This window comes from Lates calcarifer, linkage group LG5, assembly GCF_001640805.2.
Source record: "Lates calcarifer isolate ASB-BC8 linkage group LG5, TLL_Latcal_v3, whole genome shotgun sequence".
NCBI classification, from domain to species: domain Eukaryota; kingdom Metazoa; phylum Chordata; class Actinopteri; family Centropomidae; genus Lates; species Lates calcarifer.
This window is the reverse complement of record NC_066837.1, coordinates 18,846,768-18,861,123: the sequence shown is the minus strand read 5'-3', so window position 1 is coordinate 18,861,123 and position 14,356 is coordinate 18,846,768. Positions and strand designations below refer to the sequence as shown.

Sequence of the window (14,356 nt, the reverse complement as noted above, 5' to 3'; positions counted from 1 at the left end):
TTTGGAAGGTGAAGGAAGATGAAAGAAAAGTACTGGTTCATGCCACTGAAAACATAATTAAAGCCTTTTTATAGGCTGTAAAGCCCCTTTGGTGCTGTGTCATAAGTATAACTGCTCTGAGGTGTTAAACTAATAAACAATCGCAAGCCCCTTCTGCTTTATGAGATGTTTTTTTTTTCATTGCCAGAAAAGACACTGCAGATGCCCAGAATTCTTCAAAATCAGCAGTAATTCACATTTATATTTTGTTGTTGTTACAGTTAAGATTCATGCCAACCCTCCTGCTCTATCCAAGTGTGCTTAGACACAAATCCCATAATTGCCACAGGGGATTCTTACCCACTACTCTATTTTAGTTGGAAAATCAAATATGTGGTAATCCATGCATGGTCATCATTGCAGCTTTAGAAGTTTTCTGATGTTGGTCACCGCAGCTTAAGCTGGAGTTGTGTCATTTCTGGATATATGGCTAGATTTCCAGGACTGCACTGATTTTTAGATTATTATTTAGAAATGTGTAGCACTGAAACACTGCAACAGTATCTGAAGGATGCAATACTGAACAACAGAAGATCTTTGTAAAACATTGCATTTTCAATAGTCATTTGCTTTTAAAAAAGTTATTTACAATGAAATTGAAGCTGTGAGGTTTCTGTGAATTTAGGGTCGTGGCTCAAAGACTAGAGAAAATGAACTATGACCCAAAGGTTGATGGTTGTTACCCAGGTTCATAGAAAACAATGTTGACAGGAGTCAGTGTCTGTTAGTGTTTTCATATATGTTGCCTGAAGTAGACCTCTGTTCATGACTGTGTGGATGTGTACAAACTGTGCCTGTCTGACTTTCTCTCATCCACCTCTCCCTTCTGTTAGTTCTGTGGCACCTGTTAGGGTCAGACAGTTTTCGCAGTTATCATTCTTTATAGCCCATATGGTTTTGTAACATCCCACAAATCGCAACATAGCACCATCCAGCTAAAGGTCTAATTAGCTAGGGTAATTGAAAACATTATCTGAGTGTGTATATTTAGCTCCTTAAAGGAAGTATCTCCAGTGGCTGCACAGTTCATTATTGACTAGTAATTAGAATTTAGGTTTCCATTTAGAATAATTGCATAATTTACCTGTGTAATAGACATGTTTTAACCAGCATTAGCTGTGTATATTTGCTTCTGGAAAAAGGATTAAGTTTAGACTAAGACAGCCCTGTATAGTGCTGAAGAGGAAATGAGGTCTTTGATTTTCATTTTACATTTGAGTGGATGCTCACTTACTGAAAAACCTTTTGTAACTGCTCGTTGATGGCTAAGCTAATGGCTTAATATATGCTCTCTGTAGTGACATTATAGTACCCATTTTCTTCACAGACAGCAAAAAGACAAAGATCTGTTTCGTTCTGTTAGAGACCACATCATAGTGTTCATGGATTTGTCACTATTACCCTGAACATTAAGCTGATGTGTTCTTCTATTTATATCACGTCGTTTTGTGGAGGTTTTTGTCGCGCTGTGATACTTAGTAACAGCTAAATCAGCGTGTAGGACTGGTTTCTGAGGTGAGTGTTTGCACTTCATTGCCACTCCTAAATACAGGCATTAGCCATCAGTGGTGGACACTGGCCCAGGCCCAGCGTGCCACAGCCTCACAATGAGCTCACTGTCGTAAGCAGAGATCGGCTCCCCCTCTCTTCCCCCCTCTCCTTCTCCTCTCTCCTTACAGGGAGAAACACCACATGCAGAGCTGATGTGTTTATGTCAAAGCCGCAAGACATCCTCAGATTTTTCACTGTCACTACTTTGTAAAAGCATTGATGCAGACCTTTTCTGTCTGAGGTCTAATTTTATCGACATCTGCATAGCCTATAGCAGTTCTGTAATATCTTTTCAGTTTGTAGATCTGAAACAGTTGCCTTATTCCAACTTTTTTTTCTGTATTTTTATGATCTGACAACTTTTTAGCCCTGCAAAAGATCTAAATGAAGCATTTAGAATGATATCCAAACTTCTCAGCTTTCACTTACACTAATAATATTATATCCTGAGGGATTCTTCACTGCCCTCCAAAATAATGGAGTCATGTGAGGCTGGCAAGAGCATTACCAATCATGCGAAACCCACAAAACAGTCCTTATGACCATCAAGTAATGTTACGGAAATAACAGCCCCTGTTTGGGTAGTTCTCATCCACACAGACACAGAGTGCTCTGCCAGTAATCAGGGCTTTACAGTCTGGAGAGGTTGTTAAGGTCGTAGCAGTGCTGGCAAGATGGTGAATGGAAGTGAACAGTCTCACAATGAATGGATCATATCTTTCCACTGTGTCTGCAACCGGTCTGATAAAGAAGACACCGGCTTTCTGAGCAGTGTTGTGTTTGTGTGGTATTCAGATAGGGATGTGAATGTAAAGAGATGTGAAAGAGGTGGGGGTTTATGGGGGGGGGTTACATGTGTGCTGTCATGCACAGAGCACCAGCTGACGTCATGGCTCGAGGGATCCTGAAGGATTGGAGTCGCTCTAGTGTGTGTGTTCGCTTGTACGCGTGTGTACGAGGTCAGTCTCTCTTGTTACAATACTAAACTGTAGGAAGTGCCTGGTCGAAGCCAGGAAACCCAGGTTGTCCCTAATGAGCCACCCAGCTGTGTCCTCAGTCAGATAACCCTCCATCATTTTACCCCAAAGGAACACAGTCAGCACACAGGCAGTCCAGGAAACCTTCACCTCTGGCAGAGCAGCCCAGCCCAGGACACGACATGTATGCAGTGAGCTGACATATTCACAGCATGGCTTAGAGAAGTGGTTCCCAGCCTTTTTTTGGCATGTGACCCCCCTCACAATGGGACAGTATGTCCCAACATCACAGGTTATGGCTTTGAGTGCCAGTATGAATTTTGAACATTTCAACCCGAGAATGATTTTACTTTCCTAGGTTAGGTTAATATAGGTTTTAAGAAGCCTGGGGCATTGAAAGTATCCAATATTTCAGTATTTACATTTAAGTGTTCTTGAATATTTTACAGTCATTTGTAAGTTTGAATACAAAATGAGTGTCCTACTTCCTCCTTCAAGGTGACGAGCAGATCAGGGAGCCATCAGACTCACCGTGCTGGATGGATTAGACCATTAGCATTCTGCAAGTGAGCTCTGCTTCTCCACATGGTGAAATGATCAGGTCTCTCTTCCAGCCACCTCTGCTACTGGGTTTTAGTCATGTATATCTTGTTAGCTCATTGCTGAAACGGCAGAGGAACCTATCCATACTGACTTTTGTCTTTTCTCATCTGACAGTTTCTCTTCTATTCTGGTCTGTTTGATCCCTGCAGCAGGTTGTAATAGAGTGGGCTGCATCCATTGATTCAGGAACAGGTCACAACAAGTGATATTTTGATCATTAAATATTAGATAATTTTCCACTCACATCCAGTGTAAATTCATTTGCAGGCTCTTGTTGCCTTGCAGCTGTCCGCCCCAGGCAATATATGAATAGATTGCAGAAAGCTGAATGTCAAAGCTAAAAATGGCTTGTTCAGTGACACAGCTATATTTAAAAAGATGTGGCTTTCCCTTTCTCCTCTTTTATTGATGCCTTCCTTCTCCCAAGTCAATCTGCTAATGTACCAGCTTGCCAATCACCAGTCACTGGTAACTCCTTTAATAATCTAACATGCAGACTTTGCAATACAGCTACAGTATTAATGGCCTGTGAGCTCAGCCCCCTTGATGAAATGGCACTTGCTCATCAAATAGAGATAAAGGAAACTGTCTTAGCTGGAATGAAAATGGGGGAGATGCACAATTAATCTGAAACTGTCAACTGTCAAGCCAATCGTGTGTTTGTTTGCAGCATTTTGATGCATTTTGATGAGCTTCTTTCTGCTTCCCAAACATGTCTACAGAGGCAACCTGCAACTGTAATGTAGAGCTGCATTTTGTATTTGGTGAGAAATCCATAAGAATTTGTCGCATCTTGTGGTGGCATCATTATTAATTGAGGATGTAAGGTGATTTAAAATGTGGAAGTGCTATACAACTGTTTCCAGGGATTAATGATAACTCTGTGTTAAGGCCACAGTTTTAGCCCTGAATGAACAGTGCAGCATCAAGTCAGTAGAGTGCAGAGAGTCTGATTACTTTTATCTAATCTTTGGACTTCTTGCTGCTCAGTCAGCCATGTGACTGGACAGGAGGCCCGACCTCTTGGGGGGGTGAGCATTGATGGGAGGACAAAGTGCTGTTTTCCCATGACCTCATCACCATTATTTTCCTCTATAGGGCCTTCTAGATGACTATGGTCTGCCTCACTCTCAGCTCACAAGACGCACCAAACTGGGATACCCTGGAGGCTTATGGAGACAAATTAGAAGTCATATTTTATTGCCACATGACCACAGTGCAAATTGCCCTCAGCACAGCACACATTAACATTTTCAGACAGGAAAAGAATTGGATCACTATTTGTGTCATTGTACTGTAAGCGGTTGGCGCCATGTTCAGTTAAACTTGTGCATATTTCATTTTACTGATCTAGCTGACGTTTTTAGATGTTCTCCATTATATTAGTCTACATCCAGTAGATCCCAAACAAATAACAAAAGTACAAGTTACAAGGTTTCATTAACCTTATTTAAATCTGGTCCATCGCCATGAAACACATTCACTGAGACATCCTTGTTGTCGTCGATCATATGGGCCAGGCCTTTTATGGTCAGTTTGTTCACTAAAAGCTATAGAAGTGAATAATCTATTACCTTCATTCAGTTTCAGGAGCCATACAGTGGACTTATGTGGACTTAAGATGCAAATAGGGATTGGAAAACAGTGGATTAACAAGAAGTGTAGATGAGGAGTCTGCACTGCAAACCATATAGTAAACATGATAGTAAACTCAACTTGGCCTGAGGTGGTCACTGCTGCTGCTTTTGTCATGTCTGTGATGATTTGGTGTGAGAGCACATGCATGCTGTCAAACATGAAATTAATCCTCTTAAATTATGAAAATGAAATTACAGACTAATAGTTGAGAGTAGTCAAACAACTATTAAATCTTTCAAAGCAGACCAAATGACCACCCTTCTAGCAGGAACATGCCATTATAAAGAGGTAAATATTGTTGCACAGGTACAGGTAGAAGTACAGATGTTTATAACTTCAGTTTTTCTGACTCTGCAGGCTATTCTGTAATTTATGTTGTATGTCTGTAACTCATTATTGTTGTCTATCTTGGCCAGGACACTCTTGAACAGGATTATTAAACTCAATCAGGCTTGCCTGGTTAAAATAAAGAATAGTAATAAAACTGAAAAGATTTTACAATAATTTTCCTGACGTGAAATGTGTTTATAGCTGTTGGTGGCAGAGAATCTTAGTTCTATAGAGCTGTATGCAGCCTGAAATGGATCTTTTTTTCCTAAATAATAATAATAATAATCTGTACTTGATCTTTATAAAATCAGGGATAACTGGCTAGAGACCAAGTCTTAAAATTAAACTCCCAGTCAGCACTTTCTATTTAATCATATAAAGCCTTATCTCTCCCATGCAGTGATTTGACTTCAAAGTGCCGCTTTCCTGCATTTTTGACATTGCATCCCAGGAAATACCTGTGGTGAGACGCTGTGATGCCTGAGCCCACTGAAAAATATGCCCCGATAAAAAGTAATTTTGTTATTCTGATAAAAATGAGTTTTGGGCTGTGCAAAATGTGATAATTTTAAACGTTTGATGGAGAGCTCACATGTACACACTAAGCTCGACTTTGACCTTCAAATCCACAGCCTGCTGATAAGACTTTACTGTGTTTTGGTGATGGTGTTGTCACTCAAACTCTGTGACAGCAGGGTAGAAACTGGATCAAAGACAGATTGCTGAGGCTGACTTTTTTCCTCCTTCTCCCCTTTTTCTCCTCTTTGTGTCTCCACAGATCGAGAGGACCAATCTATTCTTTGCACGTGAGTATACAGGCTTATTCCACTACTGCATGATTTTAAATGAATAGCCCAACATTTTACGTACTTTATTGAGAATGCTGCATGCTATTACTACTGAGCAGGTTCTCATGCATGAGAACAGTTGACGCTAGACCAGACTGTTTCAGTGACGCTGACCAGACTGCAGCTACTTCAGAGAAAATTGAGAAACGTGGGGTCTGAGAAATGCCTGACATTTCTGCTTCACAGCTCTCTGGCGTCTTTTCAGTGACAAGTGTCTGCAAATGACAGGAATGTCGTCAAAGAAAATGCCAGTGGTGGTATCAAGACATTATCCATACAACAACCTTGTTCCTCATTCTATGTGAATAGTAAGGTGTTAGCTTTATTTTGTTCCTTCAACTTGTATTGCACACCTTAAAACCGATTAACTTTAATACAACACCACCACATATTGTAGCGAATTGTTGTATTTAAAAAAATAAAAAATAAAATTCAACCACTTTATAAAATCAGCAGACAGTCCTACCATTATCTTTGATTGATTGATCTATGGTTTGAAATCCAAAAAAGCTTCCTCACATTACTTGTCAGCTGGTTTGGTGTCATAATTATTCTTTCAGTAAGGCTAGCTTTTGTGTTAATGAAGAGAAATAGCAATAACTTACTCTGGACAGTGTGGCGTGCAGTAGAGTGACTACTTTTTATGAACACTACCACTGGAAGACAAGATGCTTCCTGTTGCGTGGACGTTCATTCTTGACCATTACGCTCTTTTAAAGTAATAGACAGCTGATAAAAGGACCTTTGAGTTGATATTTATTTGTAATTTTGAATTTGATTATCATTAATCAAATATTTAATTTTTCCTATTTTTGAATGAACAACATTCTCTCTAGAGAATCTAGAGAAATCAACACATCTCACAATCAGTAAAAATATAGAATTAGGTTCATTAGCATTTATTACATGGTTATTCTGTTTGGATTGAATTGTGTTGCACAAACGAAGGATCATGAACTTTATTAAGGGCTTTTGGCACAGAGATACACAAACTGCCTACAAACTAATATGGAAACACAAAATAGAGACACGCAAACAAAATACAGAAGCTTACAGAAGACGTGATTAAGTCAGCACTCCCTGTTAAATTGGCTTGTCTTCTGAAATGGGGGAGCTGAGGAATGTAACACCCAGCAGTCCAAGGCCAACAACAGAGACATTGACGCAATCCCTCCATGATTACCCTCTGTGCACAGTAGCCAATGAGACTGACAGTACTTACACACTGCTCTCCCAGACTTTACTCTCAGCCACATCACACTCACTCAATCTGAAAGCAAAACAATATTTTGTGCATACTTGGTGTATGCAAATTTGCACTTACTGTAAAACCTCAGGTATGCTCTAAATCTAAACTGCTCCCCCAAAGTTTTTACATGGCTCAGAGGACTTCTTTCCTGTTTTTCTGTCCCTCGGCCGCTGTATGACAGAGCAGTGAAAAGCAAGGCTGAACATCAGACGGCCGCAACCACAGGCCCGAACTGACACTTAAAAAATATAGACACACGTAGTCAGACATCCACGTGTTTAGTTTGAGTTATGTATTTTGTAGTGCAAAATAGGGTTCTGCCCTCACCCATGAGCACCTGCAGATCTGTAAGCTAAAGGAGGACAGTACATCTTCAGTCCAATTTTTAAGATCACTTGGTGGCTCTGCTTTAGATGTAAAGGAGTTTAGTGTTCCACTATTCTGAAGATGTCTGTTTTTTGTGTGTGTGTTGCCCTCTTTTGTCTCGCAGAGGTGAGTCAGGAGCTGGCAAGACTGAAAACACAAAAAAGGTCATTCAGTACCTGGCACACGTTGCCTCCTCCCACAAAGGAAGAAAAGACCACAACATTCCTGTGAGTATTCTCCATATTCATTTCTCAAATTTAGGCTAGCTCTGCCTGCTTTAAGCCATAACCTAAACATCCCATAAAAATGTATCGAAATACTAATATTAATGGTGAATTTGTATCAAAATTAATTACTGCCACAATGTCATTTCATAGCTTTGTATGTCCCCACAACTCCTAAAGTGCAATTTATTCATTTGACACTACAGAGATAAAAAACGTATCTTGTGCATCATCAGAATGCCGTATGTGGAGTAACAATCATTAAAAATAACCAATAAGCTGATAATGATAATAACAAATACTATGAGTAAAAGTATAGACCCCAGTACCTGTAGTAGGCAGTATGGCTTTGTGCACCAGATCTGTGTGCACACAATCTAACAATTTGCATTTGTTTATCTGTAACAAACAGCCAGAATCACCTAAACCAGTGAAACTGCAGGCAAGTCTTTACACTTTTTTATACACCACGTTCATGTGCATGCTACACTAACATTTTCTTCTTAAATAAACCTTTTTCTTCTATAATTTGAGCTCGTAATATATCTGTCGTACATGAGCCTACTAAGGGATCATTCATTGGTGTCAGTGATTCCAAGAATATCAGTAATTATACTTGATTATACGTTTAGTTTAAAATGCCTGAACAATAAAAACAAAAGCATATTTAGTTTTTACTTTGTCTTTCTCCGTCAGGCTCAAAATGCAGTTGTAAGTAAATTTTAAAGCTGGCATGATTATTCAGACTCCTATCGTGTTTTATGTCTATGTGCCATACTGTAAACTTGCTTTTCATTACTGTGGTTCACATTCAATGAAACATAATCACATGCATGTTTTTATTTGTTGTCATAGTCACATGTTTAGTCTTGGCTGTCATCTTGTGCTGTATGAAGCATAGTCATTTCTGTTGAGAGATCGTTAAAATGCTAACTGTACAGTTTAATGTGTTGTTTGACCTGTGTTTTGGACTGTTAAGACAGAGTCTGGTGACCACACCTGTCTCACTTAGCTGAAAGAGTCTATATGAAGCAAGGTTATGTTTAAGTTTACCTGCAGTACTGGAGTGATTCTCAGTCCTGGCCTTTAAGACCCAGAGTCCTGCAGGTAGTCCTCTAACCAGTGACTGAATTATACCTGACATACAGGGTGCAAACAATTAACTATGTGTTAACCTAGAACTCCAGCAGTAATCTGGGTCTTGAGGGCCAGGATTACTGACCACTGAGGTATTATAATAACACCTGCGGCTAATTCCATTTACAGACTGCTGTAGGTTGTGCTTTGATTGTGATTCTAATGCATCATTTCAGAAATGTTCAGCATAAACTACAGGTTCACTTGTATCCATGACATTAATGCAGTTGATTATTTTCCATAATAACAATTGAATCTCCCCATATCCTACAGAGTGGACCCCTGTTTTATGTGAGTAGTATGTAGTTTCTCACCTATCTCACCTCACTTACAATATCAAAGGGGTGCTTTACCCACTCTTGTTACTGTTTAAGCTCAAAGTAACTGACTATTAACTCTTTAATATATGCTTGAAGTTGGGCCATAGATGCTTTCCATCCACTTTAATCCATGATTGTAGTTTTGCTTTAACTTTGCATGATCTGTATTTTGTCTGCTGACTAATTTGATAACAGCTGCTTCTTTCAGATATTTAACATTTATGTTAATTACAATATGAGGATATCTCCTCTATTATAGAAATACTAATTGCTTTAATCTTCATTTAATAAACTAATGGGTACCATGCTATTTATTTACCTGTTAAATGAAGCAGGTTATTAACTTTGCATCTACATGTATAGTATTTTCCACTTTGTTTCCCATGTACGACCCCCTGTTGGCGTGTGAGCACTAACATTTACAGTTTAGTTCCTGGTGGGCTCAAACAACATCAGTGTCCCACTTGTCATTTGGGAAGAAGTGTGAGAAATGTGTAACTCAATCTCACAACACAACTCAACTTGTATTTTTTGTGACAGATATTGCGATTGAGATTTGAATTGCTATGATTTTCCATAACTTAGTCAAGAGGTGTATGTTCAGATATAATCATGACTTGTTGTTGATAACAACTGCATACCAGTTATAGTACAACTGCTCCCAAGTTATATCTGACAATATTCTGATAATGGACTGATGACCCCAGTTAACACTGTTGATAGTTGTGTACTGTAGCTACCTAAGCTAACGTTAGCTTCATAGACAGTGTAGCACAATTAAACTAGCACCGAATACCAGAGGTCTGAATTGAGAGCTTTAAGGTGAAATCTTAAAATGATGATATAACACCACTCAACACTCCCCTCGCCACTATACAGCTGCCATGCTACCAGCTGAAATACCTCTCTGAAATTAACATGAGATGATCACATATGTCATTTATGTAGAAAATGACAAGACTTCTACTCTTTCTCTCAAAATTCAAAAATGTTACAGATGGTATTTCTTCTTAGATGGAACTATTATTAGCAGACAGTTAATAAATGGACACTGGCATACAGAGAGATAACTGTGAAATCAACAGCTGCTGGCTTAAACTTTCACCAGCAGGAGCCTGTTGATACTGTTTATAATGTAAGTCACGGATGTTGCAAAATAAACTCTAAAATTGTGATTGCAGTACACCTTAAATGATCTGTGCTTTTTATGTCATAATAACTCTGCTGTGAAAGAAGCTAGATAAGTTACATTACAAGATATTTAGCCTACATTTGATAGAAGTGCTTCACTAGTTTTTAAGCCAGCTCATCCTAATCGCTTGATCTCGTGGCCAATGCAGAACCTCTTTTGCCCTTTCTTACATTAAGTTGGAGTCAGCCTAAAAAGACACCGTTGGCCCAGATTAGTTTTCCACATTGGCTTGTTCCTGTCCAGATTTAAACACTTTGTGCCATTTCCCAAGAAATGCTCTCGTTTTTCTTGCTGGTGAAAAGAACGACTTGTAATATTTGTCTGGCCTCGTGACCTCCAGAGCAGATGTTGAGCAGAGAAAACACATCCACAACTAGCCTCTGCCTCAGAAGATTTAGTGAGACAGTTTTGACTGATCCTCTTTGACTTTACTCAGTCTGTCCTAAAACACTGCTCTGTGGCCTGCCAAACACACTGCACTTTGATAAGAGACAAACTTGTAGCAATTACATATTTCGTATTAAGCCAAAAAAAAAAAAAAAAATTGAAGGAGATGATTATGATCCTTTTTTGGCTTAAAAAGTCAAAAGTGTTGACTGATAATAAGTCATATTGCTTACATTTTATCACAGCTTCACAACAATTGGCCATCTCAAATAGAGGAGCCTGCTCTGTTGGCTGTCAGATTTCTGACATACTCACTTTGCAGCAGAAATGTGGGTCAAACTTCTAATGCTGCTAAATTGGACCCCCCCTGGTGTTTGTAATCTGCTCTTTGTTTTATGCGTGCACAGCAGACCACACAGATGAGTAGAAGTTGCCAATGAACAATTTTAACTACTAAGTTGCACCACAGGCCTGTGTTTATGTAGAAACAAAGGCTTTTGGTTTTAAATCCTCTGGCCTCTGAGGGCTTTGCGGCTGCTCTGATAGCTGGAAAGGGACCAGGTTTATCCAGTTCAGCCCTGCTTCATTCCATCTGCTCAGAAACTCAATTAAAAGCAGCCCATCATGCTCTCCAGCCAAAGATCACATTACATGTCTCACATCCTGAGCGCGATGCTGATTCCTCAGTTCCCTTTTGTGGAAAAATGGCCTCCTCAAACCTTCAGTGTGTGCAGCTATTTTTGACGTAATGGGAAAATATTTCACTTAGCCACAAGAAGAGAAATAACGGTGCAGGAGAAATTGTTTTTCACTCAGTCATTTTGGATTCTATGGTCATGACAAAGCCCACAATGTGGCTTCAATGGAAACATAGCGAGCCACCTGTCCAAACATCTGTATAAGTCACTTATTTGTTTATTCAGTCTCTCAAAAGCATCCAGTCAGACAGGAAAAAAAAAGTTTCTGTTGTGTGTTGTGGACATATTCTTCCTGACACGATAGAGTGCCTGTCTGGCTTTTGTCACAGCAAAGAAATTTCCCCAGAAATTTTCTCTCTGGTCACTGTCAAGCACCGTGACACATCATTAGTCGTCAGTCAGCCACAGCAAGGCTCAGATCAGCATTGATTTTCTTTGCAGTCTTAACTTCAAAAGATAAAACTTATGCACATGGAATTAACCAGGTTGTGGAAAGTTTCAGATGTAGTTTTACAATAACCATGTTTACAGGATTAGTTAATATTTTATGTGCTTGAGCAAAAACAGAAAGTCAGAAGTTCTCAAGTAACTGGTTTTATCTGAACAACAGTCCAAAACCCAAACATTTTCAATGTCATAAAATGGAGAGCGGCTAAATTCCTGGAAACAGAATGTGGGCATTTTTTGCTTGATAAATGATTTATATGATTAATCGCTTATCAAAATTGTTCCCATTTATTTTTTTTTGTCAGATCACTTTTTGTTGGCACTGATCAGATGAACTTAGTTGATCTAGAAACAAGGACTTAAGAAGATGATTGAGAAGTGGTGAAGTTTTATTTTTAAGCATACTTTTATTAACTACAGTAAGGTGTTACTTTCTCATTTGAATCTACAGTCACATAAAAATCAAACTTTTTATATACTGGTGTTTAAATGGTAGCGTCACATTGTTTCTGCCTGGTTTTCCTTTGGATGAAAATGACTTGGTTAGTAATGTGCTGCACTGCTCCCTTAGGAAAAAAAAATCAGCTGCAGGTGAAAAAACATGCAACACTCAGGAAAACAGTTTGTTCTGAAGTCTCATTCAGCTAATTTGACATTGTGGACACCTGCAGAACAACTCCACAGAAATAAGGACCACTGTACCTTATGGTGGCCATTACACCACCATACAAAACACAATCCATGTTATCATGATGATTAAGGGCTTAATTTACTTGGTTCATATTAGTCTGATTATTTCCAGTACACCATCTTTGTGTGTCTGAGTTAGGAAATTTGTTTTTAGGTTTTTCTGTATAAAACACACAAGTCTTCAGGTGTCTCCTGTTTTTGTCTGCATGTTTATTATGTTTGTTTTGTTTTCTTCAGTTGTCAGTGAAAATCACAATTAACTTCTCAACATTTTGGTTTGTTGGTTTTAACTTTAATGTGGTGACAAAGAGCTGGTGTAACATCCCTCTGTTTTTACAGGGTGAGTTAGAACGTCAGCTCTTACAAGCCAACCCCATCCTTGAATCTTTTGGGAATGCTAAGACAGTGAAAAACGACAACTCGTCACGATTTGTAAGTAGAGCAAAATGACATTCATGAAGGCGGGGGGCTCTGTTGTTGAATCTGGGTCTGGGTGATAGCCTCCTCCTGTCTGATCTTTAGTTGGCACTTTTTTTTCTTTCTTTCTTTCTTTTTGAGAATAAGCAGAGTTAAACTGATGTGAAAGTAATTCAGTTATCTTACTTTTCCTGTAAGCAATTACACAGGCCATATAGCTGGACACAGGAGCCTGGTAGTCATTAATGATTCCTTTGATATACTGGAGCCTCTCAGACTGGAGGCAGCTCCACTCAGCAGATTCCTTTTTACTGACATAGGACAAGAGGGACATGAGTAAAGCTTCAGCTTAAATGTTCCTGTGGGGAATTAATCTATTATTAAGTTACTGCATTGCTTCATAACATTTTAACCAGGGTTTAACTTTATCTTCATGAGCTTGGACAATAAAAACTGCCTCCATTTGTCATCTGTGAAACTCCAAAGCAGACCTGTCATGTACTGTATGACATGGAAAATTTATTGTTGCTGATTTGTGTCAAAATGAAGGTATTTTGTAAAAGTAGTGAACATCATTTTGATTATTTTAAATCACTTTACAGATCTTGTAAATATCACTTTGTAATGTATGAAATATAATATATAAATGATCTACATCAGTGTTCATATTAATGGAGCAGAACCTCAGTGTATGTTACATGAAAGTCATTATGTTGGTGATTGATTTCTGGTTATCTTGTCTTGAGCACTTCCTGAGTATTTATCTTGTGTTTATCTCTGCAGGGGAAATTCATCCGGATCAACTTTGATGTCACCGGATACATTGTTGGAGCCAATATTGAAACCTGTATCCTGTTTTAAAATGAATTCCCCAATAGGAACATTTAATTGTCATTGTAGGTAATGCATTTATAAAGAGTCTAGCCAGGAGTGTTTATTATGCATGGAAGCCCCTTTTCCACCAATGTGATGGGGGGGAAAGAAGGTCATTATAAGGAGAAACTTTATCGAAATATTAACATTTTATCACAAGATAAAATTCATGAAAAAAAAAAATCATCACATTGGATGAAATGGGCTTCCATAGTTATTCAAAAAACACACAAAAATTACTCCCAATCGGGAATTTTCATCATACCATGCCATAGACATTTGCTGCCAATATTGAGGCTGAGGATTATTTTTGAATCTGAAATCTCAACTGATTTTAACAGTACAGAAGGAAATGTCTCATGCATAAAAG

At 38.7% G+C, this 14,356-nt stretch overlaps 1 protein-coding gene across 1 annotated transcript in view; it reads left to right on the top strand.

Annotated features, from left to right (window-relative positions):
• Nucleotides 1-14,356, top strand: part of LOC108875847 (myosin-10-like) — a 55,031-nt gene that overhangs the window by 15,178 nt on the left and 25,497 nt on the right. The window contains 7 exon segments of the mRNA XM_051070706.1: nt 5,917-5,944; nt 7,726-7,828; nt 8,238-8,267; nt 8,522-8,536; nt 9,236-9,253; nt 13,036-13,128; nt 13,897-13,960. Of these exon segments, the coding sequence (XP_050926663.1) occupies nt 5,917-5,944; nt 7,726-7,828; nt 8,238-8,267; nt 8,522-8,536; nt 9,236-9,253; nt 13,036-13,128; nt 13,897-13,960 (351 nt within the window).